The sequence below is a fragment of the Parasteatoda tepidariorum genome, chromosome 1, assembly GCF_043381705.1.
Source record: "Parasteatoda tepidariorum isolate YZ-2023 chromosome 1, CAS_Ptep_4.0, whole genome shotgun sequence".
NCBI classification, from domain to species: domain Eukaryota; kingdom Metazoa; phylum Arthropoda; class Arachnida; order Araneae; family Theridiidae; genus Parasteatoda; species Parasteatoda tepidariorum.
The window spans coordinates 71,211,443-71,239,368 of NC_092204.1; the positions used below are offsets into that span (position 1 = coordinate 71,211,443).

Here is a 27,926-nt window from a genome sequence, read left to right on the forward strand (position 1 = left end):
AATACGGGGAAAATCTTCAAAAGTTGAAGGGAAATTGTTTAAAGAGGATTTAAGATTTTACTTGCATTTGTCGGTCCTTTTTTAAAACATTAACTTATTTTTCAGATGTGAACAGATTTTATTTATATACATTCTAAAAGGTGGTTTTCTAAACGTTCTTTTATATATTTATATCCTCTCCAAATATATAAACTTGAATTTCGATTAACAATACGATCTTCTTAAATTATGATAATTCAAAATTTAAGAAGCTGAAGGAAGAGGTTCGTAAAAGAATTGACAATCTTAGTGGAAGAACCTGTTAAGTGATATCTTGAAAACACTTAAACATCAGAATTTTAAAACGTGTATTTGACGGTACTTTATAGAATTAATTTTTAGATGTAAACATAATTTATTTCTATACCTTCAAAAACGTCGTTTTCTCAATGTTCCTAATATAAGGGCCGATGTAGCCTGGTTGGTAGTTGATAAGGCACTAGGCCCATACCCAAGAGGTCGTGGATCCGATCCCCGCCTGCCGAAGACTGTAGTAAACGGTGACTGATGCACGTTAAATCTATCGGGTCACAAAATCCTCCATGAGCCCATAACAAATCTACCTATGGGGGTACCGATCCAGGAGTTTTCTTGTCTTCGGGATTGGGTTCAAAATTACAAGGCTACGGAGTTGAACATTAGAAGTTGCAAACCCAAATTGTTCAACGACTGTTCTAAAATAAATAAAATGTTCCTTCCTAATATATTATATCCTCTTCAAACTTCTATTAAGATAATGAACTTACGAAAATTCAAATGCAGGAACACGTTCGAAAAAAAGAGTTAGTGCAAGAACATGTTAAGTGATGTTTTTGAAAAGCTCAAACAGCCGTGCATAAGAATGTGTATTGTCGGATTTCGAGTATAAAACATTAAATGTTTTGCAAATGCAAACAATTGCTATTTTCATACATAGTAAAGGCGGGTATATCAATGTCATTTAAACACGTTCGATTCTCTTCAATTATGGAAATTCACAATTTAAGAAGCTAAAGGAGTACGTTTGAAAAAGAAATGAATATCTTATTATAAGAACTAGCAATTTGATACTTTTAAAACACTGATGTCCGTGTTTTAGAATTTGTTGCTGTCAGTAATGTCAGAATATGTCTTGTGATGTCAACAAATCATGTATCTTTTACACATACATCCAAAAAGTAATTTTCTCAGTGTCATTTAAAAGAACGCTATACTACGGGAGAAACGTTTCATCACCAATTCTTTTTCACCTCCGTAAGTCATTTCAAATTTAAATTATAGAAAAGGTGAGTTCAGGTAAAACTAGAGTAAACCATGAAATTTCAAATACCGAGACGAACTTTTTAAAACATCAAAATGAAAATAAATTCTGAGAGAATAACTTTTTATTTTATTTTTTATAACCGTCGTTGAACAGCCGCCCAATTTGTGGGTTTACGACTACTAATGTTCAACTCCGCAGCCTTGTAATTTTGATCCCAATCCAGAACTACGGGATCGAGTATTGGGAGAAATTTTGCCTTCGTGGAGGACTTTTTGATGGAGCTAACACGCATTTGTGTTACATGGAGAGGAAGACCACGAGAACCTCCCACGGTTAGCCTGACGGCAAGAGGACTCTAACCCATGATTCGTCTACCACTGAGGATATTTCACGTCAGCACTGTAGTCGGTGCAAGCCGTATTCGAATTCGTATCGACTGGAATTCGAACCCGGTTCTCCTCTTCCAATAATTTGCTTTCATTTTGATATTTTGAATTTATTTTTTTTAGAATTTAAAGCTTCAGCGCCTATTTTAGGCTAGCCTGAACTCATTTTTCTCCACTTTAAATTAGTTATGGCAGTGAAACAGAATTCGCAATGAAAAGTTTCTCTCGCCTTTAGCAGCCTTTTAAGACGTTTTATTCTCTTCAACGATAAAAACAAGAACATAAGAAATGAATATTTGCTGTTTCTGCAAACTAAGTTACGTTGCAAGGTGGCAAGCAACGAAGCTTCATCTTGAATTTGACAATAACCCGTTTTAATTTTGTTTAAAGATACCTGAATTACGTCTTAGTAAAACTACCAATATTGTTAAATCGTATCACCAATATTAATATTGCAGGCAATTCTAACTTTGAAAAGTATTTTAAAAAAATTATTTTTCTAGAATTAATTTTTAAAATATTATTACTTACTTGTAAGCCAAAAAATTAAATAAATAAAACAGATGTAATAAGAAATTTTTTAGTTTTAAAATTATTGTTATTTTGTAGGTTGCTTTTCAATTAATTTGCATACCTTAATAATCGCAACCAAATTTTTACACCGTCTGTTTCAGGCATTGACTAATTCGCTACCAGGCATTCTTTTTTTTCCAATCAATCTTTTGTTATAATAATAATAAAATAGAAATTCAGTAATAATAAAAGTTGTAAAAACCTCATGTTATCAGAAATTATAAATTTTTATTTAAGCAATAATATAGTAAATTTTATAACGGAAAAAAATTGAGTTATTGGGCAATACTGATACAATTCTGATATTATAGCTATTTTAAGATAGCGTGTTTAAAGATAATGTATTTAATCATACTTAATGCAAAAATTTATGCCGAATTTTTACAACTACAACCGAACTCCAAGAGCATGAATAAAACATAAACTTCACTAAAAAAAAATTGAAATTTCAACTCAAGTCGAACTTTTATGCACGTCATTAAACCAGAAACATAAAAATGAAATACTTTCTTCCATGCAGAAATTAAAGAAAAAAATACCAATAAAATAAAATCGATTTCTAACCCAGACGCGGTTGGCTTAATACTCTAAAACATAAACATTAGAACAGAAATAGGGAGAGGTAGCATAAGAAACGAAAGGGGGATTTCTTAGGACTACGAAAAAATGGGGTATGGGGGAAAAGTAATAAAATAATAATTCGAAAGGCACAAACGGGCACGAAGCCAAACGATATTTTTATTGATTCCGAAAATGTGGCACAAAAAGTACCTTACTTTGTAAAAAGAAAATCTTAACCGAAATTAACTTTTTGAACCATACAGTGTCTTTAAAAGTGTCAGTTGGAAGCGAATTAATTCTAAATAAATTCGAAAAATTTAAATTTTATAAGATCTTCGAGAGAAGGTTTATTTTTAGAAATTGAAAGAATATTCAAGCCGGGATAACATGAGGAAGTAGAACGGATGGGTGAAAAGGCAGAGAAAATCTGCAAGTCGCTAGCTGTGGCGTTTACGCAGACGAACATTTACTGCACTATAAATCACCTATAGTAACAAAAATCAAAATGGCATTTTTATAAGAGGGAGAAAGAAAAAGAAAGAACGAAAACAGAATGAGAAGAAAGCACTTCTGGCAAGGTAACCGAAGATAAAAATAAAGAATCTCATAGCGATTATTATACAATACGTTTACTAAAACTTTCACATCCTTCAGACTTCCAAGGAATGTTCGATTACTAATTATCAATCATTATAAGGAGTATCAGAAATATTATTATACAACTATCTTGGTTTCTATCAGGGTTGGAAAGGTTTAAGACAGAATGGATTAATCCACGGTTTAAACCGTCCTGTCCAAAACCCCTTTGTCCAAAACTGTCCAAAACCCTTTTACTCAAATTATGTTACAATTTTATCTGAACAATAAATAAAAGGTAAAATAAACATAGAACTAATAACATATTGATAATTAAATCTACTAGAGAATATTTGTTTTCAAAAGTATAATGTTTTATTAATATTGTTTAACTCTTCAACTTAAACATTAAACAAAGGATTATTAATCAGTAATCAAGTTCAATTGGTCCTCTCATTCTAGTACACAACTGAAGTTTGACCTTGCCATGCAGGTTAAGCTATTAGGGACTAAGTGTTTGGTTAGTCATAAACAGGTTTATTTATCTATAGTTCTATTCAAGATTCTTTTATTTCATTCATGTTTGATTCTTTTAGCATAGTGGTGATACATCATCAGTGTCAGTAACTGAAACTGATGTTATGCCCTTCAAAAATTTTAATACATTTTTCAGTTATTTTGTATTTCCAATTTAAACTAATATATTTATATTCAAAAACAATTTTTTTTAAAAATAGATGTCTTTTTTATCATCCTGTGATGCAGAAATTATAAAATTTTTTAAAAAAAATATTGAGAAAAATAAAAGGTTAATTTTTAAACAAATTTAGTATTTTTTTAAAAAAATTATTATTTTTTAATATTGCATTATTTATTCTTATGCAAAAACATTATTTATCAGTATTAAAAGCATATTTATATTTAAAGGATTAGGTATTCACTTTTGTTGTTCAATGAATTGTGGAGCTTCAAAAATTATAAACCTTTTCCTATTATATCGTATTATTTTCCTTTAATAAGTTAAAGTAAATTGTATAAAAATATCAAATATTTATTGATACATGTAATTATTGTGTGCACAATGGTTACACCTATAGAATTTTTACCTTTTGCCAAAGTTTAAGGTTTTGGACACTTTAAGACAGTTTTATCCAGTTTAAGACAGTTTTATGCAGTTAAGGACAGTTTAAGACAGTAAAACCCACATGTCCTGTCCAAAACCAGTTTAGGACGTCTAAAACCCCAACCCTGGTTTCTATTAATCACGTCTATTAGTTAAATTTTTTTATTCTCCAAAACCTATACTAATTGTTTAGCCTCTATAAGGAAGTTCATCGTCTTCGTATTAACTAATCAGAGAAATTCTAGCAACATTTCCTTCGCATTATCTTTTATTAAGAGTTCATCTTTTATTTTTGCGCCAGACAGTTTAATTCTGCACCTTTAGTAGCATTATCAAAGTTATTATACCTAATCAGCACAGCCTATCGGTCAACCAATTACACGGTTTTGAGCACCAAATTAAATCACTAAAGTTGTTGAAAATTTTGTGGGTTTTACCATCTACCAATTTTTACCGCGTTAGTTTACACCGGTGCTAATTCCGCTTTTCTCAGTAAAAGGAAATATGTTTTCCGAGAATGCTTAGCTTTAATATGTTGCGAGAGCTTTATATTCCTACTAATTTACCACGTAAACAGCATATATATATATTGAATGTACAGGAATTAACTCCTACAGTGATGCAAGAAAACGTCAAACGAATTTCATGGGAAACGGGTTTTAGTGGATTTTGCGGGAAGCGTGCTATGATAGAATTTGAGAATAATTTGAAGATGTTAGAGGAAAGCAGAATATTTATTCTGAAGATGATGATTAAGACCAGTTGAAGAATCAAATTATGATAAATAATAAACATGTTTTATTTTTGAAAATATGGAACTTCAAAACAAAAAGAATTCTTCTTTTATTTTAATGAACAGTGAGCAAAATAAAAAACGGAGCACCTTGAATAACCTTTAATCTAATGATCGTATCTTCACGTTCTAGGAGTCAGTCTTAATGGTACGAGGGGGTGACCTCAAATATGATCATTAGTGCAGACGATATTTTAAATTTCAAAATTCGACACAAAAATTTACTTTCTCCGAATAAACATGCCTTTTTTTTTTTTTTTAAATAAACATTCCCAAACTTGAATAAACATGCCCAAATTCTGGACCGCTCTACTATAGAAACTATTGAGATCATATTTTGGGGGACAGACAGCCGAACCCATCGGGGCTCTATCAAGAACACAAAAATTCAAGTGTCATAATAGTTTTCGCCAAGGAAAGTTAAGGACCGTGTGTTGGCTATTAATTGCGTTAAGTTACTGCCATGCCACTTTTTCTTTCGCATTCAAATGGGTTGGTGGAAAAGGAAATGTGAGAAAAAATAACTAATTTTATTAAAATTTAAAACGTTAAGCAACCATATAACGGTTTTCAAATTCTATGCAAGTGTGTTACGCAGATGTAAAGGGAATCTAAAAATAGATTCTTATTCTGCTCTCAACTGAAGGTTGTGGTATAAAAAGATTACCGATTATATTAATGATTTTTATTTACCGAAAAAAAGGTTTAAATAAGATAATAAAATAATTTAGAATTTAAATGTCAGAAAATATGTTATGGTATATTTTTGCAAAACAGTACACATTTTTTATTATAATATTCAACGCAAACGAAACAATGAGCAAGAATATTTAGAACTTATCAAGCGAATATAAGAAAACGAAAAATTCTTTGGGAAAAAAAATGCGCAATACCTAAAATTAAATTTTGTTAGTAATGGTCATTACATAAATTATATATATTATACATAGAATTTGCAAAAATCTAAATAAAAGCCACGCAAATATCAAAATTCACAAGCACCCAATTTCGAAGGCATTTGTGAGGAATCCAAAATATCCAAACAGTACTGATTACCAAGATACAAGAAGCAGAGTTATGCAAGGATTTTGATGATAATCACGCCTTGGAGTAACACTTCAAATCTACATTGTTAGATTTGAATAATGAAAATGATCTACAAGGAATAGTATGGATCTCCCTCGCGAATAATTTACTATTGTAATTATTGTTATGTTAGCGTAAATCCCCAAAGCAGGATAAACTAAAATCGATCTTGGAGGGCGTTTAGTGTCCTTCAAACATGATCAGCAAAACATGATGGATGTCGGACATTCTTTCTTCTTAATGAAGAAAAACGTATCACTGTTTTAAATATTAAGCTATGGAATAAAATTATAAGGTCCTCCTACTCTTGTAAAACTTAAATAATAATAATAATAAATTGAAACTAAAGACACTCTTCAGCAATAACAAAAAGCAGTAAAATGAGAGAGATCTAAAGAAAAGAAAAAAGCAGACGACATTTTTAGAATTGTTTTTGTGAAATAGTGAAGTAAATTCGTTACGGGGAAAGGATAAGATAGCTTTTGTTGAGAAATGTGGATTTCTCATTACGGTATAAAGGAAGAAACATATATGCCAGATAAAAACATAAAAGGAAAGCTTAAAAAAAAAAAAAAAAAAACAGAAAAAGAGATGGGTCAAAACTTAAAATGGCTGAATCAGGTTCATGAAGAACTTACACATTCGTCCATATGACGAAGATTCGTTATGTGTTCTGGAGAAGTGGAGTAAGAGGCGGTATGGTTGTGCATTGGAATTCTGTGATAGAGAAAACTAAGGCCCACCAAGGACCGTAGAAAAAAAGAAGAAGAAAGGAATATTACGCCGTTTATTAAAAAACTAGTATAATAGATCCAATAATCGGATTCAATTTCATAAAATGTCTTTTTTTTTCTTCTTTTTTTGCAATTTGATTTTATACTAAGCAGAGAACAAAATTTAGAGCTTAGAAAAACAAATTAATTTAAAATAAATTTATAACTGTCCGAAATTTAAGAACTAATAAGAATGAGGTTAGGTTTGAGAAAAAAAATTCTTTCTCATGCTTTGGTTAGTAAGCATTTAATGAAAACATAAAACAATTTAAATGAATCTTATAAAACTAAAACAATACGCAAATACAATTCATAAAAATGTAGATACAAAGATGCAAAAAAATCACGCTATTCAAACGTTAAGTGTACTGAACAATGTCCAGAAATATATGTATTTGGGGCATAAAACAGAACTAGATGAAATAGATGGAGAAATTCTGAATCAAAATGCAGCAGATACCAATAGATTTATTGGTGGCCATCGATCTATTTAGTTCTACGTGCCTCAAGCAATCATAATCAATGGGTCAAGAATTGCTATGGAATGGACTTTGAAATCGAACAGATGTAATGCGGGAGCAGAGAAAATGCTTCATAAAGGAAAATACGAGGCACACGCAATCTCTCTTAGAAAGAGTAAAGGTTTAATAGACACAAGTGCACTAAGATTATTTAGGATCAGTGTTTACCATTTTGTCCAAAAGAATCCTATTTTTTCAAGAACACTGGGACAAATTGGAAAAACCTAAAAGAAACTAGACAAAATGAAAGAAAGAATGCAACGTGAAATTAACTTACTATAGCAATGATTATTACAAGAATAGCTTAAATTTATACAGGTAAAGCTTAATATAGTACCAGAAAAATTAAGTTTTTAATATATACTTTAAAAAAATAATATTATACAGAATTTTAAAATCTATATAACATATTATCTAAAAGTCGGTTTGAATATTCTTTCTTAACAGTATTTGAGTATGAAAATAGGTTTGCGATTAGTAATTATAAATTCAATATGCATTTTATATAGTACTATGTTTAATATACGATTTCTCTTACATTTACTATTTAAATATTTCCTATATTTACTATGATATTTTAACAATTCTTTATAAAACTATAAAGTTAGGTTTAACTAGAATCATTCACCTAATATATTGGAAAACTACGATTATTTTAATAATTTAAAAAAATTCCTTAAAATTCTTTTTCAATGGTTGCTTTTTAGTTTTCATTTGTTAAAAAATGATATATTTAATAGCTTGAAAATTAATACAATTATTCAAATTAGATTGTAATTATTAACTGTTTAAAAAATTATTTTAATAATTTCATTATTAAATATCCCTTTTCGAAAAAAAAAAAAAAAAAAAATTTTTTTCCATCTGGGAAGAAACCTTTTCCTTCTTATGCGTTTTTTTTCCAGTAGAAGAAATTGCCATCTCTGCTTAGAATTAAATATACACATATGCAAAAGTCAAAAAGAATTGTTCTGATTTCTAAGGGTAAGTAAATATGGAGCTTTATTTCTCATAAAAGAAAAAAACTATGGAGGAAAAAATTATATTCCAAACATTTAAAGATAGTTTAGGTAAGTTTTTTTGGAACAGGGCTGGAAAAGAAAAAAATAATCATAATTAAAAAAAAAACTAGCATTACATTTCAATAATCTAAGACCACCGGTGTAAAATACATGAAAATACTTAAATAATGTACACTGAAAATGATTCTTAAAACAATTCATTTTTTGTCATTCAATGAATTAGACTGTTTTCACTTTACATTTACAACATGGCTTAACTCAGCATTGTGTGTTGCATTAAATTATATGTCATCATGTTTAGATTTAAACCAAGTATTACAGAGAGATTTTTTTTTATTATTTTAATCAAAAAATCAATACACAGACTAATACATCACATCTGTCGTTTTCCCGCAGACAGCAGAGGAAATGATTAATCAACATTGTTGCACAAAATAAATCATCATTTTTAAGGTATTTATTTGCAGATAAAAATTGCTGAGAATTTTGAGAGTAAGTGCAAAGATTGAGCACGTTGCTACGAGATTTCAAAGCTACACTCTGTGACCCCCCCCCCCCGAAAAAAGAGGCACAAGCATAATTATTTTTTAAACAAATTATATTAATACAAATAAAATGGATATGAAAAAAAATCCAGTAGGTTTTTACGAAATATAAATTTCATGATAACTGTTGGATAGTTTACTAAGTATTTTACAATGGGTAATTTTAGGGATTTTATTGTCATCTAAATGCAAAAACTGTTAAACTCTAATAACCACACATGGTCTGCCATACTTTCCTTTTTCCGATTCTCTAACCCAGTGGTTTCCAACTGGCGGCCCGGAGGCCTCATCCGGCCCGCGAAGCTTTTTTTTTGTGGCCCGCGAACTAAAATATATTAGTTGTCATTTTTTTGCGGACAATTTTCGTAAAAAATCTATATGGGTTTAAAATACTTTTCTCGTTAATAAAAACCTAATTTCTTCGTTTCTGTGAAGTTTATCATACTAATGGTGCAAAAAAAATTTTCAGATTCAGGTTTTCATCCAAGAAAATATTTATTCAAATACAAAAAAAATCGTGTATGTTGCTCTTTTTTATTTCATTTTTTTGTATTTTGTGAATATAATTTAGCGTGTGTGTATCAGAAATTTTCTCGAAGAAATTCTCCGATTTAACTTTTTGAAACCACTCATTTTGGACGAAAATATTTACATACACATTTGTAAATTTTAAATTTAACATGTAAATATCTATTCTCTGGTGGTTGCAGTAGACAAATCTCGATTTTGTCATTAAACATTTTGTGTGCTACTATGTAAGTTTTAATACCAACCTTTTTAAAGTTTTATATCTTAACAATTAGATATCTGTCGCACATTAATTGTTTAATACATGGGTGCACATTGAAGTTATTGTAGCCCGAATTTTTTGATATGCAATGAAATAGTTTTAAAAATCTACTTTTTATTTTAATTTATAATTCAATACTTTTGTTTCGTATAACATGGTAAAAATCTGACAGTAATATTTAATGTTCCTTCAAACATAAAAGAGTCCTACATAAAATTTTGATAAAGTTGCGGCCCGCCATTAGATTTGTGTTTTAAATTGTGGCCCCCGGCCTCATGTAAGTTGGAAACCCCTGCTCTAACCAATGGGTCTACACTTGCTGTCATTTTTCTGAATTCGGATGTAAGTTTTATAAAAATTCTACACTTGAAAAAACATTTAGCAAAACCCTCAAAGGTTGAAGGGTACGACAGGCATTAAAGCAGAAACGGTATAGAAAAAAAAAAATTTTTTTTTTTTGTTGCTTTTTCCTATATATATATAAAAAAAAAATTTAAATGTTGGGTTCTTAAAAACAAAAATCTCTCTACCTGACGAAAAATGTCTTACTTTTCTGTGTTTCCCTTAATCCCAAACATGCCCATCTTTAAGAACGCCAGTTTTATTATTATTTTCTTTTTTCCAACTGTTGGGAGTATCCCCGCACGGGTGGGGGACACAATGGTCGTAAAAGTCGAACGTGCAGTCGAGGTTTGGTCGAACATCACGTACGTTCTCTTGTCAGTGAACTCGCACACCCACACAGGCTCGGTCGTCCCCAAAACAAACTAAAAATGTAGCAGTTTTAAAGAGATATTAGCCCGGGATAAACGTGACAACGCAATTCTACGGGCCAGTTGAGAAACAAGAAAGACAGGTAATTAAAGGTAACTTGGTCTCTGGAAACTGAAAGGGAAAAGGTGGATAATGTATGAGGAATAAAACGAATAGTTTGAAAACTTTTAACCAATTACAAAAACCTTCGGAAAACATAATATTACTTTTTTTTTTCTCCCCTTTCTTTCTTTTTTTATATTAAAACAGATGCTCATAAAACTATAATAATTTTTTTATTTAAAAAAAAATTAACCACGCTTTTAATTTTCCGTTGCAAGAACACAAAGGCATAATGTTTTAAAAAATTTAAAACATGGTCTTTTAAACAGTTCCAGTTAAATATCCAGTTTCTTGGAAAAAGAATTTCTCATAGAGCAAGCAGCGGTGACTCAGGAAATCGCCTCCCACTGAGGTAACACAGGTCCAAAATCCCAACCATGGGTCGTCAAAGGAAATTTTGCTTCCAGCTTGCACCGACTACAGTGATGGCTTAAAATATTCCCAGTTTTTGGTGGATCATAGGTAAGAGTCCCTTTGCCGTCAGGCTAACTGTGGTATATTTTCGTAGTTTACTTTTGTATGTAACGCTTTATCTGCTGGATTGTGTTCGAATTTAGAAGTTGAACCAGAGATGTGGCTGAAAGTCCTAAATTCGGATAGCGGTGACTTAGAAAAAACAGAGCGTTCGCCCGCCAATGAGTTGATCCAAGTTCGAATACCAACTGTGGCTGGTTGACACGAATTCAGCTCAGAGCTCGCACCAACCGCATTGCTGGCGTAAAATATCCTCGGTGGTAGGCGGATCATGGGTTCGAATCCTTTAGCCGTCGGGTTAATCGTGGGAGGTTTTCCTCTCCAAGTAACGCAATTGTGGGTTAGTTCCATCAAAAAGTCCACGAAAGCTAATTTGCCTCAACATCTGATCTAGGAATTCCCTAGTCTTCTGGGTTGGGGTCGAATTTACAATGATGTATAACTCGAGATTGAACTGGCTGTTCAACGCCGGCTATAAAATAAAAGAAATGTATCGAGTCGTTTAACGCAGGTGATAAGAAAAATAACTTCGAGATATCATAAAACTTTGAGTCTCGAACAAGCGTAATAAAAAAATGAGCGAACTTCGAAATACATCATAATATCGCTACATCAATATAAACATGCACATGTTGGAATCTTTTTCATGAGGAACAAAGAGGAAAGAAAATTTCTTACAACGGTGAAAAGTGAACAACAGTTATCACAAAAGATAAATGAAGTTGTCAGTACTTTATAAAACGAAATGACTGGATAAAAGAAAGCAATCCATTAGAATCGATTTAAAAAGAAATGCATAACAAATGATATCGAGATGAATGTGCGACGGGCGTTCTCTATTACGACACGTCGCGGAGGTCACGGAAGAGAGCTCAAATTTCACACAACTATTTATTACGGGACCGCTGGTCCAACCAGTTTAAAAACGTTGATGTAAAATAAGATAATTCCCACTCCTTTCAGCACGCAAGGCTAATCCTTAATTTATCACATTATAATTTTTTTTCTGTTTTGGAAAGATGGCAAAGATTTATTTTTTTTTTCTCCAGAGCACAGCATCTTGAAATCCAAAGCATGCGACTTTTAAGTCAACTGAAACATTTAAGTTTAATTTAAAGAGACGCATGTTTTCACACTCCCGTTTCACAATTAGTTTAGAAATAAGGGAATAATAATTTTTATTTCTGGAGGGGGGGGGGATATTTCCGTATCTTGATCTGTCGCGTCAACTACAATCGCCAAGGTGCCAAATAGATTTTAAATTTGCAATTTAAAAAAAAAAAATATGTAGATGCTTGCCCGGAGGTGGCTACGAGTTACACCTTTCGAGTTTGTCCCTTTCTGTTTTTTTCCTCGAGGTTCGAAGTTCCTCGCGGGCCGCTGCCCTGAAGTTGCTAAGACTTGGCGATTATTTTGCCACAGATCATGATACGAAAATCTCCCCCTTTCTGGTACATAACTCGAATAATGAGCCGAGAAATTAAGCGGAAAGATTTACTTGACAATGGAAAATTAAACTAATAAACAAAAACATTGCAAAACCACTAAGTTAAAAACATACAAACATCTTCTTACAAAAACAATTTTCAATAGACAATTTCATTAAACTTATTGTCTATCAGCTTAAAATATAAGCCCCCACCCGAATAAAACATTAAAAAGTAATCTAGGAGAATATACCAAAATTGTGTTGCTTAATATCAACTCTAGGTGAAAAAGGGCCTTAACCCTTTTCAGGGTAGAAAAATTTGGACCAAAATTTAGTCCGAAAAAACTATAAGGATGATAACCATCGTATGCATGCCGTAAATAAAAACGCTCTGCTATACATCTATTTTTATTATTTAAAAAAACTATCACGCTTCTAGTGGTTTTATATTACTGTAAAAAAAAGTTTTATGCCACCGTACTTGAAAGAGTTAAAAAAAATCTCATTTGTGTCGGATTCAACACTAGTGAATAAGTGCAACTGACTGTGAAATAGTGTAAAGCTATCTACGAGAGAAATGCTTCCTTTTAAGTTCAAGTCTTTAACTTTTTACTATAACAGCTTAGTGTATTGCAAAAATATGTATTTTTTTAAAAATAAAATAAGATAAATTGACTTGCGGAAAGAAAAAAAATATATCGTTCTGCATGCGCGACGTATAATACGAATCAATATTTTCTAAAACTTTAACGCAAGGTGGGGGGAAGTTTAAGAACTTAATCATAGCGTGCAATAAATAAACTTTAATACAAAAACAATTACGGAAGTATATAAATTATTGAATTCAATGCTGAATAAATTTAATATCGAATTTCAATAAAAATTTAATTCCATTCAGCAAAGCAATGCCGATTTTGCTCACATAAGAACGATCGAAATTGGAAAAGTTCTATTTAACGTGCTAAAAAAAACGAAGGAAGCAATACATTTTTGGTCATTTTGTGTTAGCTTGGGCGACCGGAAAACGGAAGAATTAAAGGTGCTGGGTTGGTCCCTGGATTTCTATTTATAAATCAAGTTTGGGAGAGAGGAAAGAGCGGTGAGATAAGGAATAGGGTGGGGTGAGTAAACAGGAGAGAAGAAAATTATGATGCACAGGAAATGGAAGATGATGAGGAGCAGACGATCGACAGAAGTTTTGGTGGAAAGAGAAACAAGGGGAGAAGTGAATTAAGACTTCTCCTTTTGTACTGGTACTCTGTTTTCCCGGTTTTCCAATAGGAAAACCAGGAAAGGGAGGTGAGCTAGTTCGGAGACGACACAGGAATTGCGTAATACACTAATCGAAAATTGAGGTATATACAATGCTTGTGCAAATATTAAAGTTCTAATGCAGCAATGCAATTATATTTTGATGCAAGTTTAAAATTATTTCTTTTACATCGGTAAATTGAGAATATAAAAGTGCAAAAATGCTTATAATTTTGCAAGTAAATATATTTTTAAAAAAACTTTTGGAAATATGCATGCTAACTTACATGCTTATGTTTCAAATAATTTATTAACCATCTTCATATAAAACAGGACATGCATAAATCAATTTATAAAACCCACACTGAGAAAAACTGCAGAAATTCAAAACACTTTCTCCAAGTAAGGCAGGATATGCATTAATTAATTTATAAAACTCGCACTGAGCAAAACTGCGAGACTTTGAAAAACTTTCTCTAAACTCCCTTTTTTGTAATTTTTTAATAATGTTCTTACTAAGTATCTATTTCAAAGTTTTAAACGTTCTAAAATATTTGGGAATTAAATTTAACAATTGTTAAGAATTAGTTCAATTCTATTTAATGTTAATTATACAATAACAGCCATAGTAAAATTATGCTTATTTTATTTATTTATTTTTTTAATATTTTCAACTGTACGAGAATAAGCAACAAATAATAATCTATTTAATTATAAAAATCAAAACATGCATAATCTTTTTTTTCTTTTCTTTTATAACAAAGATTTAAAAAATTTCAATAAGAAATGTAAATTTTAAAAAAGACTAAGCAAGACTAAGATCTAATTATTAAGATTATCTTTTAACATGAATGCTTTCTCACAGAGCAAACTAGATTCTGAAAGAGATCAGTGTATGGAAGAAAAAAAACATTCTCGGAACTTTTCTCCTTTGCAAAAGTACCAGATGGCAACTTCTAAAAATTCTTCACAGATTAAAAGTAGCCGGTTACATTTGCTTTGAAATGTGGAATGGCACGTTTATCTTACTTTGCTTTTAAAAATTTGTTATTGGTTATACTTTGTTGTACTCTTATCCTAGCAAGTTTAATTGTACATTTTTTTTCAAACATATTATGATAATGAAACAAAAAGATAATATCGTACCATGTTTAATAATTTTATAAATTCATAAAAAAAATTCTATATTAAACTATAATATAGTGTTAAATAAAACGAATTTTTTTTATAAATTTATTCAAAGCAAAAATTTTAAAATGTTTAATTCCTTTGATCAATGAAAAAAATCTTCAAATTTCATTTGTAATAAAAGAATATTTAAATAATAAAATTATTTTGAGTTAGATTTTATAAACGATTTTAAAGCCTTTAATAAAATATAAAAACAAACCTGCAAGTAATATGTGACAATAGCAAAATTTTAAAATATTGCAAAAAATATCAGATATCTATTTGACACCTATTTCACACATCTTAAAAAGCCCGAGTTTCCTTTTCATGCAATAATTGAAAATATGTATTATAATATTTTGATATCAAAAGAATTAATTACCACTATATTTTAAATTTATAATATTACAGTGAATTAAAGGGAAAAAAACTTTTTCCTCTTACTTGAATATTTTTTTAAATTTAATTTCAATCTTCTAATGCAGTGATTCTCAACCACTGTGCCGCGGCACTTTTGTGTGCCGCCAAATTCTTAAAATGTGCCGCCAAATATTAGAAATGATACAATAAAAATTATAATGCTTTTTTTATTACGAGTAAAGCTTAAATTATAGAAAAGTGTACATATATATAATATTATAAATATACTTTTTATAATTTTTCCACGCTTTAACCGAGTGAACATCTTTGTCGGCGATTGTCTTGTCTCTGACAATCTTAAAATAAGTTAAAATAAGAAGGAAGTGTTTAAATTGTCTTTGACACACAATTTTAAAAAATGTTTAAATAAGTAAGAAATTTAATGACTCTTAAAATAATTAACAAAGGCTAAAACAAGCTAAATATTAACTTTCCAAAGGAAATAAAAGCTAATCATTAAAGTAAGCTATGCAGTTAATAGTTATGAAAAAAACTAATTAATAAGAAATCACAAAAAATAATAATTAATGTAAGAAAAACTAACAGTTAATAACTGTAGGAAACAAGCTAACAATTAATAACTAGCAAAAAAAAATAACTGTTACTAATAAAAAATTAGTCAAAAGAAATAATTAATCCCTTAATAAACGTGCTTTTGTAGTACATAATCTTTTATTTCATATTCAAAGTTATTATCACAGACTATTTAACACAGTGTATTATAGGTAAGTAAACAACTGTTAAACTATTTTTTTTCATTGTGTGCCGTCAAATTTCGAAATAGTTAAAAAAGTGCCGCCACAAATAAAAGGTTGAGAATCACTGTTCTAATGGCTATGGCAGAAGGGTACAGTAAAGAGATGAGTTCAAGTTCACTCTTAAAGGAAATAACCGATGACTTATTATTATTCAATTAATTATTTATTCATTTTAACTTAATATTTATTCATGTTTTAGCTGGAGAAATTCAATTATTTTTTATTTATTCATTAATAAAAACTAATTTAAAATCTCCAAAAATAATTTATTACTTTTAGAAATTATCTATACATTTTCAGCTGGATATTATTGAACAAAAAAATAGCCAATAAAAATTACAAAAACTACTAATAATGATAACCACAAAATTATAATAAGAAATTTCTTCACAATTTAAAAAAAAAGCGCTGATAAGTTGAGATAATCTTTAAATCATTTGGCAAATCATTATCGACTTCTTACTGATTCACAAATAGCCAATGTATAGAATGAGGCCATTAAAGAAACAAATACATGACTAAATTTGGTCTACAAAAAATATACCTATACATTTACAAACAGTTATTTGAAATAAATTGAATAATCTAAAACTGAATTTGGTTCATTTGAAATTAAATGAAGCTAAATTAAAAGTATGAAAACTTCATCAACCCAATTCAAAAAACTACTTATAACTATTAAGCCAGAGCATAGGTAATAAATTACAGGTTTGAGTTGGTACATCTATACTCTAATAAGGAAACAATTATTTTTAGCCTATATAGAGTAAGTGAAAATTCCAACTTATTTATTATTTAATTTAAGGCAATATTTAAAATTGAGGAATAGTTTACAAATTTTTAACAATAATTTATTAACTAATGGATTTAACGAAAAATTATTAAATATGTAAATATATGCATAGATACATTAAATGAAAGCAAGTAATTTCTCGATTTTAATTACATAAGGCAGGCATTTTAATAGCACTTTTACTAAATATCACATTAAGTAATAAAAGTTTTAAAACGAAAAAAAAAATTATATATTTAATTTAAACAATTATGTAGCATAAAATAGGGATCATACCTACTACACAAAACAATCAAATCAGATTGGAAAATATGTTCGTAAATTTGAAAGAAGCAATTATATTCAAGAAAAATCTAATAATGATGAATAAAAACTCGATGAACATTTGATTGTGACAAACTATTCGCAAAGTTTTAAAAATTTTAGCAGTTTCACAGCCCTATTCTAAATTACAAATATAAGTTCGAAATGTGCAACTAATAAATGGATTCTATAAAATAGGGAATCTATGTCCAAAAGTAGTTTAATTACCTATTCATTTTTCTTTAGTTGCAAATAAAAGCCAAAGTTAATGTGTGAGTATACTGCCAAAAGCTATGTATGTTGTATTTAGCTATATTTTTCAAATATGTGAGAGGGGTACAAATTACTGTCTACTCTTTTGTGGTTTACTGACACTATACGAGTTGGATTATCAAGTATGTATAAATAGTAAATGATAATTGTCTAAAGACAAGAATCATAACTACACTTTGTTACTTTTGAAGAATTTAATTTAGATTCGATCAAATGTGAATAAATATTAATTTATAAAAGTTTGCATCGAACTGGTTGCAAAACTATTATAACAATCAACATCATACTGGTTTGCATCAAACTGTGAACTGCAAGGGCAGAACAGGGTGCATAGCCATATTTTTCAACAAAAAATAAGCACACAAAAAATATTTTTAAGCACTTTCCAAAGAAGAAAAATCATAAATAGGATATGTGCAGTAATAAGAATTATTTTTTTCTATCGTTTAGAGTTCTTAATTTATAAACATTAAATCAACAAAATGCAAAAATTTTACAAAATCATGATAAAAAACTTAGTTTCTGATAGATATTGAGAAAATTGTGAAAATCATGCTTTTTTGTAATTTATGACGACGATCGACACGATGAAGAAAAAAACTAATTTTAAGAGATAGAAAATTAAGCACTTTTTCACAAACCCTAAATAAAAAAAAGCACCTTTAAGAACTTTTAAAAATTGTAAATCAAAAATAAGCATCTTTAAGCACTCTTTAAAAACGCTACGCATCCTTGGAGAAAGTCAGTTACAGAGTAATAATATTTATTACATTTTGATTATTCATCAAACACTTCTTGGGAAAGAGTTATTTAGCAACATTGAAAGTTTTAGAGAAATAGAAAATTATTCACTGTCAAGAAATTAAATTAGACAATATTCCTCAATTAAAAAAATTCGTATTATTCTAATCTTATTCTTATTATTCTATCTAAATTCTTATCATCAATTAAAGAAAACTCTTAATACTCTGATATTCTTCAGACCATAACATACTAGCAACACTTTTGGGGAAATTAAGAACAATTTCTGATTTTTTATTCTTGATATTTTAGAAATATTTTAATTTGAGAATGATCATTAAACTAAGTAGATACAATGCTACAATTATAAGGACACACATTTACATTTAATCAATTAATGAACTTTAAAACCTATCAAAAATAAACAATATTTTAACCAATTTTAAGTAACCATGCTTTGATAGTTCACATTATTTTTCTTTAATACATATAGTATTATTTGTTCGAGGAGAACAAGTTAAGAACTCAATGTGCACATGTGACTAATATTCATAATTTCTAATATATGTAACATTTAAATAATGCATTCAATTTAAATAATACATTCATAATATTTAAATAAAGTCATGATTAACTTACTCAGGTTTGTATTTGATGCGACGGCTTGCGGCGAAAGCATCACCACAGCCAAACATATCAATTTCACCCACATCAGCAGCACACAAAAAAAAGTGAAAAACTTAAGAAAAATTATTTGTAGAATTCTCCTTCAACTCAAGAATTTAAAGATCGTGAATCCTTTCGATGTTTCATCGAAGATGACGGGGAAATAACAAAACAATCATTTTTTATGCGATAATGCTTTTAGCGTGTTTGTTATTTTGATGTAATCCTAGACATGCTTTTGAAAAATATAAATTACAAACAAAACTACGTAAAGAATCAACAAAACTTGCCAGATGACAAGGAGGAGTGCACTCCTCCGAATTCGCTTGAGAGCTGTTATGACGTTTTCATTGGACAAGAGAGAAATCTCATGTAAAGGGAAAGAAAAATATTCCTTTTGAAGTATTTTATTTTGAGTACATACACTGCCATCTACTGGCGAAATGTTTTACTATTTTCGAAGGAAAATATTACAATTAAGTAATTACTCGTGAAGGCTTAGAAAAATAAAATTACAAAAATGCTTTCTGAATTCCTTTAAAAGATTTTGTAATAAAATATGATAAACTGATCTAAATTAAAGTGAGTAGAAAAATCAATAAAATTTGAAATTAGATTTCAAAAATATTCTTCTTCGCTGGCAATGGTATAATTTGTTTGTAAACACCTGACATGCGTCTGCTGTTTTTGAAATGTATTGACATCCTATCATGATCACTTTCTTTTCTATAAGGACAATAAATACGAAGTGTTTTACATATAATCTCATTTGACATTTTTAGATATGCCAAAATTGCCACCATTACCATTTTTCATTTTGCACGGTCACGAAGGTAATATAACTGCTTTGGAGTTTAACAATGAAACTGACGATACTATAGATATTAAACCAACTTTATTATCTGGGAGTGATGCCGGGGAAATATTTATTTGGAATCTCCAGGTGACTTATTATTCTTTCAAAGTTGTTCTCTTCAGAAAAAAAATTACAAATTACTGCATTAATCATTTACGTTATTGGACTTTTCTTAAACCAGTGTATTGACAAATTCTAACTGATATGTACATTTTTTTATCCATAACGTATAGAAATGTTATATAATTTTTTGTTCTTGTTATAAGATAGTTCTGTTTATTTTTTAAACCTTTTAAATTGAAACATATATAGGAACTTAAATTTATCAGATTCTTATTTATAATAATTGAATTATTTCATCTGATTTAAAAAATTTTAATGTGAAAAATTTTTTTTGTTGTAAATTAACAAATATTCTGATAAAGTAAAGGAACAACTGGAAAAATCGCAAAAAGGAAAATAAATTTCTCAAAAAATTCAGGATTTAAGAATGAAAAAAAAGAAGTAATTTTAAACTGAGTCATTAAATTTAAAAAGCACTCATTAAAATATTTTCAGTAAATTTGATTTCTATAAAACAAGTATTAAAGTTTAATTTGTGTATTGATTTAATATGTTATTTTTTCTAGAGTTTTCGAACCCTTTTCAAATTTATCAGTCCTATGAAGAAACCAATAATGTTCTTGAAGTATTACAAATCTAAGCTCTTCATCCAAAGTAAAGATGGCGTCATAAATGTTTGGAGCTATGACAATTTTAACTGGACTGTGATACGTAAGAATTTACTTATTTTTACAATATTTTGTTACAGGTCAGTTCTCTGACCTAGGGATAAAAAGAGCAGTAATAACTAGTTTTAAAATAATGTCCATATTCAAAGTTTCAAACAAATTTTTTTGTGTTTCAATCAGTTTAGTACAGCTTATATCAGAAATATTTACCCCTTGCTCAAAGAATATTATTAGTTTAGTTACTTATTTGTTTTAAAATAATTTACAATAGATTTGAACCTATATTTCAAATTAAATGTTTCTCTTTTATAAAAAAATTCTAAGTAGATATCTATTTTGATAGAAAAAATAAATATCTTCACCCTTATTAAAATTTTTTGTTCTGCTTTACTATTTAAGCAAATTAGATTTAAGGAAGTACAAAGGGACTATAATCAGGGGTCTGTCCAAACTAAATTTACTACCGATTTAGGGATACCTTCACAAATTCAACATTAGAAAAAACGGTAGTTTAACAAAATACTTTTTCTTAAAATTTTAATTTTGTGTCTAGTAAGGATAGATAAATCCATATTTTCACCATTTTTTTGTGCTGATTTTTCTATATAATTTTTAATTTTCACAAATTATGTCTAAATTTTTACAAAATAGGTACTTTACAGAAAAACCTAGACAGACCCCTGTTAATAAAAAGCTTAATTTTAAAATTCAATGTTTTCAAATCAACTCCTTTCTTTGGAAGAAAAAAACTTCTGTTACTGAAATAAAAAATTATTTAAATATGTACCAAATACGTAAGTACTAAATATATGTACCATTCAAATATATTTTTAGTACGAAATACCTTGAACCCATACCACAGTTCCTAAGTTTTCCATGCCCTCGGCTAATACATAACCAACAAGCCTATCCCTCTATATCCCGCTGTCTCTGGCCCAAGATTTTGCATTCTTTGATTTTGTTCTTCTCAAAATCTATCTCTGACACGTTATTCTAGGATTACTCCTTTTTCATTTGTCATTGAGAGACCAGGAGAGAAAAACATGTTATATTCTCTCTAGTTTTAGATGTGGGTGTTTTTGGTTAAGACATGACCAGTCCAGTTCCTCAATAATTAGTACTTTGGTTCTCTTTTCTATTATAGATGTACTGGGTTCCAAAATTTTCTTGGGTTCGGGTACCCGGTAAAAATTTGGATTTATTACCCATTTCTCGGCCAAATCAAGGTACACAACCGGGTATTATGTTTATGTGAAACAATATAAAAATTTTATAAGTTTCTAACAAATAAATACTTTAACTTATTTGGTTCTAAGATAAGTTTGTGAGCAGGTATAAATAAAAACTTAATTTTATTTTTAGATTTTTTTTCTCCTTAAACTAAAAAAAAAGAGGATAAACTAAAGAATGAAATTTGAGATGAATAACTGCTTGGATATAGAATGATTAACATAAAACTTCACTTTGAAGAGTAGACATCTGGTAATAGTAGACTTAATAATTAATTAATTTTTCATTTGATATTTTAATGCAGTCTCTGTTAAACGAGGATATAAAACAACTTGGTTGTGAAAATTTGGCTTGATACTAGGTTTAATTTTTCTTAGGTTTCTTTAGGTTAGGCTTTTAGGTTTAATTTTTTATCTTATCAATCTGAGATATTGTAAATATAGTTTTAAACATCAATTACATATTTTGAAGCATCTTTAGCTTATATATGCATTATCTTCTCAACACCGTAAAGCAACACTTCTATTATTGTTTTGTAATAGTTTGTATTTGTTTTGCTTTTTATTTTAAATAAATATCAAAAATTGCATTAATGATCTAAATGATAATTTTACTTTGGCGGTTGTGCTGTAAGTTACAATATCTGTTCCGCTACTTGAATCAAGGATAGAAGATATACTAGTCCCTGTATATCATCCACCTTGTCCTAATCACTTTTGACTTTTTCTTCACATTTTTAATCACAACATTCAATTTTTTTAATTGATTCTCATTGTTGTTTTCTTATTATTATATGCAAACTAACAAAGTAGGCATCTAAATAGATGTATTTTAATGCCATTAGAATTAAATCATATGCAAAATACTAGATTGTTGTGTATTTATCCATCCTATAACCCTTTTCTGGTTTGCAAAAGTATTCTTTAATATCCATTTAATCATAAGGATACGCAATAAGTAGAAACCAAAGAAAATGCAACTTTCTTTTACTCCCATTTTGATTTTAAAAAACTCTCTTAACCAAAGCCATAAAAATGTTTTTTATTCAAACTAACTTATTCTAAAATTAGATTGATTTCATTTTATTGCAAATAAGATTAAAATATTTTTAATAGTTGGAAATTTTTTGTATTGATTTATATAAATAATTATCAAACAAATAAAAAATCTTAAAAACTATCTAAGAAAAAATTAAATTTGTCTCTAGATCATTTTATACAAATTTGATTAAATACTCTAGCAAAAATAAAGCTCATCAAGTGTACTGTTGTAACATCTTACTTCAAAAATTAAACAAACAAAAGGATTTCCCTGAGGATAATAGTTTTTAATGGAAAAAAAAAAAACAATTATTGCTATTACAAATATTTGTACAATAATTCAAATGATATGTTTAATTACAGATATATTCAGTTGTGCCAGTATTTGAAATCTTAACTGGTTTACAATTAGTGTCATTTCTTATTACAGATTTATTAAATTAAATAATTATTAATGAATTATTGCAAATATTAATTCAAATGATATGTTTAATTACAGATATATTCAGTTGTGCTAGTATTTGAAATTTTAACTGGTTTACAATTAGTATTATTTTTTATTACAGATTTATTAAATTTATTTATTTTTACAGATTTGTTAATTTATTTATTTTACAAATTTGTTGATTTGTTTATTTTTTTTTACAGGAAATTTTGAGTCAGATTCCGTTGCATTTTGTGCTTCAGTTTTTTGGCTCTCTGATAATAAAGCATTCATAACTTTATATAATCAAGATGAACATTTGCTAGACATTTACAATTTAGAAGAAGAAAGAAAATCAAAACAATTAAAAATGGATGCATCGAAAGGTTTATGTATGTGCTTAAAAGTCATAAAATTACATGGCAAACAATTCTTTTTAGCCGGTTTTGAAAATGGTGCCATTGAGCTTAGAGATGGTGAAGACGGTAATGAAGTTCATTCCATGAATTTTCACGAAGGACTTGTAACTTGCCTGGATTACGACTTAGAATTAAAAAATAGAGGAATAAGTGGTGGTGCTGATAAGTTTCTACAGACATGGTCAATCAGTGATAATTTTCAAATAGAAAATGTATGCCAATTGGCTTTAACTGAACCAGGTGTCAGTGATGTAAAGATAAGGCATGATGGAAAAATAGTAATTGCAGCCGGATGGGATTTCAGCATAAAAATCTTTAGTTGGAAAACTTTAAAGCCTTTAGCTATTCTAAATTTTCATGAACAAACAATCCACAGTTTAGCATGCTCTCCTTTTCCCATAGATAAGAAAAATTCAGTTTTTGCATCCGGTTCAAAAGATAAAAATATTGCTCTATGGACTATATATTGATGTTCTACATAAATAAAAAATTATATCATGAAATAATTCATTTACATAGACTAGTAATAAATAATTTGATTTTATTCTAGAGCAGCAGTTCCCAAATGGTGTCTCACGGAACAGTTAAAGAGGTTGTGAGAGTTTGCACTTATTTAATATTATCCATTATTATTTAGTATTAACCATTATTTAATATTTTGTCGATTTTATTAAATTTTAAAGTTAAATACCAATTAAAATGAAACTGCATTTTTTTTAAAATATAATTTTTATAATAACAATATATTGAATAAAATATGAATAGGTAAAATTTGCTTTAAAAAATTGTTTTAGTATTTTATATCACCGTTTTCAAATCAATGTTAAATAACTAAATATGCTAATAAAGAAAGATATTTCCCTAATAAAAAAATTTAAATGTCTGTTGTAGTTTCTTTTAATTTTCATTTCAAAGAAAATTGTAAATAGACCAAAAACAAATCAACAACTGAACTAGATACAGCTCCAGAGCTACAAATTTTAACTGTTGGATATAAAATCTAATTTAAGGTATGATAAAAAGATGGAAAAATTTTCTTCCTCACATTAAATACTTTTAAAATAAGGTAGTATTTTATTGGTTAACACATTCACATTTTTTTTACGGTCACGGTTCTATTGTAAGATAGACCATATTTAGAGATCCATATCCAAAAAAAAAAATAATAAATTTATCGCTGTCCTAGAGCTTAATTTCCATTCAACCATTCAAATTGATTCTTCGTAGATTTATTCCTTAACCTCATTTTTCCACTTGTTATAAACAAGCTGGAATAAATGCTTGTTTTAAGTAATTTTTCCCAATGTTTTTATTTGAAAAAAAAAAAATTATAAAATAGTGAAGATATTTATTTCTTATATAAGAACTAAATAACAAACAATACAAAAATGTGATAAGAGAGCAAAAAATTTAATCATTTGAGTTTTTTAAATCTTGCCAGATTTAGTTTACTGTTTTACTTCAATAACCATGTTTTATTTTGAAGGAAGGGGGGTTAATTCTATTTAGTCCACCCTATACAAGCTGTGGAGATGAACGAAGTAAATATTATAAAGTAGTTTTATTGTCAATATTCACCTTTAGTTTATTCATTCATTTTATTTTAGTAGTTTTTGACACAAACTAAACCACATTTCAAATAAAGCACTCCATCCTTTAAAAAAATGAACATAATATGTTTTTCATGAAATAAAGTGTTTCTTATATAAAATTTTTAGAAAAAATATCACTTATCATAATTTTTAGGTGAAAAATGTTTATTTTGCTTTAAAATGCTGTGTATCTATGCTGGATAATTAATAAAATTATTTTTCGTCATTTATTATTTTGCTTTATGAATATTGCAATAATTTTAAGAGTAAAAGACCAGTTAAGCAACTATGTAAATAACAAATGCGAATTTTGCAAAAATGTGTATTGTAATAAAGTCCACACATACAATATCTCCAATACATAGTTTCGAATATTAATTGTATTCAGCGCAAATTAAACTATACATAGCAATATCCAGAGTCAGAAGAAATGCTATCTTTAATTCAAACAATTAGGTCTAAAGATTATTTTCTATTTCAAATTTTACTATTAGAAATTACTTTAAAAGTATTTTTGAATTTTACTGCTAAAAACAAAGTTGTGTAATAAGAGATAGTTCAAATTTTGTTTATATTTTCTTAGCAAATTATTACTGTGTTTTGGGGACATTTTTGCAGCAACTATTCTTCCTTGGCACCTTATTTTATACATTCTCCTCTAGTTAAAACTTAATGGATAGGATGTGTATTCGTACAGGTTTATCCAAGTACAGAAATATATACTAGTATATGGTATTTATAAAAGATGATATAATCTACCAAATAATCATAGTTATCTGTTAAATAATAACCATCCTTAATTGGTGTGGGAAACTTATAAGCAAGCTATTAGCTTAAAATAAAACTGAATATGTTTAAGGTTAGGTTTTTTCAATTTAGTGATAGCTTTCTGGCTAATATTTTTAATTAGAAGAATTAATAAAATAGGCTAAATAAATTTAGCTAGCACTTACATACCTATTACAGTAGTATATCCAAAATTTTTATACATATATATTTTTTAATTATAATACAGTAAAAAAGGCTTCAAGATTTTAACACAAATGTTGCCACTTATTTATTTATATTCTTATCAAATGAAAGAACTCACATTTCTCATAATGATATCAATGTAATGCAAATACATTAATACAAGAAAAGGAATTATTTTCAATTTTGAAAATAACATACAATGTATCATAAAAATATATACAATTTTGTCATACTGACATTTATCACGTCTTTGGAAACACACTAAGTGCTTGCAAGCATATCACTGCAGCATCAGCTTTAGCAACTTTCTTGTTACTAACAGGAGTTGCAGCTTGATATTCAACATTGTTCACTTCTACCTATAGGATTTAAAAGTAAATTTTTTTATGGCAGAAAATGAGCAGACACAATTTTAAAATTCCTTAAAACTTAGCTATGTTTAGTATTATATTAAATGTACTTTTACTGCACGAAACTTAAATGACATTACATATTGATAGAAAACAAAAGGGAAGAAAAGATTAGTAGGTTACCGTAGGGTTGTGAAACATTCATTTACTTGGACACAACAAACCCTCTGATTGATATAAAATAAGTCACATATAACATCAGCATGACAGTAAAATTAATAACGCTACTAAAGTAATAAACTTATAAACCGTTCCATAATATATATCTCATTCAGTTTTTAGTTGCATTTCTTTATTTAAATAACATTTAATATAATTTTAATTTGAAAAAATTTAATAAGACTCTAGAGGATAGGAAGAGTTATTAATAGGAAATAGTAACTTTTCTTATATGTAAATTTAAACAATAAAACATTTATGTAAAAATTACAAAAGTTCAATTTTACGTTAATAGCTTGACACAAAATTATAACACATTTTCTTTCCCTAAATACATGATACAACTATTAATTTTTTTGACTAGCATAGATTTATATATATAATTTAACATTAATTTTTTCTAGGTCATAGAAAAGTTTTTTAAAATCTTATTTACAACAATGGCAAAATAATGAAATCATAATTAGATTTTAGTTTTAAGTAAAAACATAGTTAATATTATTTAAAATTTATATGCCAAGTTACAGAAAATTCTATAATGAACTTTAAATTTTGGAAAATATTTTATTTCACATTTAGGATTTCTCTATACCGAAATTAATGATTTATAACAATGTGTATTTTGATAATTGTGATTAAAACATAATCACTTATTTTAGAAATATATCAGGTAATAATTTCGGTTTTATACTGAATAAAAATAATAAGTTTCAGAATCACAGAAAGAGGGAATTTCCCCCTGAAATAATAAAAATCTAAGTCTCGAAAATTATTGAATAATTCTCGTTGCTGGTGTTGGCATTTTAGAGACATTTAATTATCTAATATTTTAGTTTCTTTAATTTAAACTACTAAAAAAATAAAGTTTGTTACTTGGATTTATTTTAAATTTCAAAACAATATTTTTA

The 27,926-nt window shown here is 28.3% G+C and overlaps 3 protein-coding genes across 7 annotated transcripts in view; 1 reads left to right on the plus strand and 2 right to left on the minus strand.

The window, feature by feature from the left end:
- Positions 1-19,559, minus strand: part of LOC107450909 (protein eva-1 homolog C) — a 102,453-nt gene extending 82,894 nt beyond the window's left edge. The window contains exon 1 of the mRNA XM_016066855.3: positions 19,159-19,559. Coding sequence (XP_015922341.1) covers positions 19,159-19,231 — 73 coding nt within the window. The 5' untranslated portion in view covers positions 19,232-19,559. The remainder of the gene's footprint in view (positions 1-19,158) is intronic.
- A 273-nt stretch (positions 19,560-19,832) lies between these two features.
- On the plus strand, positions 19,833-25,835 carry LOC107450910 (guanine nucleotide-binding protein subunit beta-like protein 1). Its single transcript, XM_016066856.4, has 3 exons — positions 19,833-20,128; positions 20,671-20,815; positions 23,691-25,835. Exons 1-3 carry the CDS (start codon positions 19,970-19,972, stop codon positions 24,353-24,355), a joined length of 969 nt encoding a protein of 322 aa, XP_015922342.1. The 5' UTR covers positions 19,833-19,969; the 3' UTR covers positions 24,356-25,835.
- A 748-nt stretch (positions 25,836-26,583) lies between these two features.
- Positions 26,584-27,926, minus strand: part of LOC107450908 (protein Son) — a 31,787-nt gene continuing 30,444 nt past the window's right edge. For all 5 annotated transcript variants that reach the window (XR_011638029.1, XR_011638027.1, XR_011638028.1 and 2 more), the window contains one exon: positions 26,584-26,808. Coding sequence is in view for 2 of the 5 variants with exons in the window: in XM_016066852.3 (XP_015922338.1) it covers positions 26,692-26,808 (117 nt within the window). In the remaining 3 variants the exon portion in view is untranslated. The remainder of the gene's footprint in view (positions 26,809-27,926) is intronic.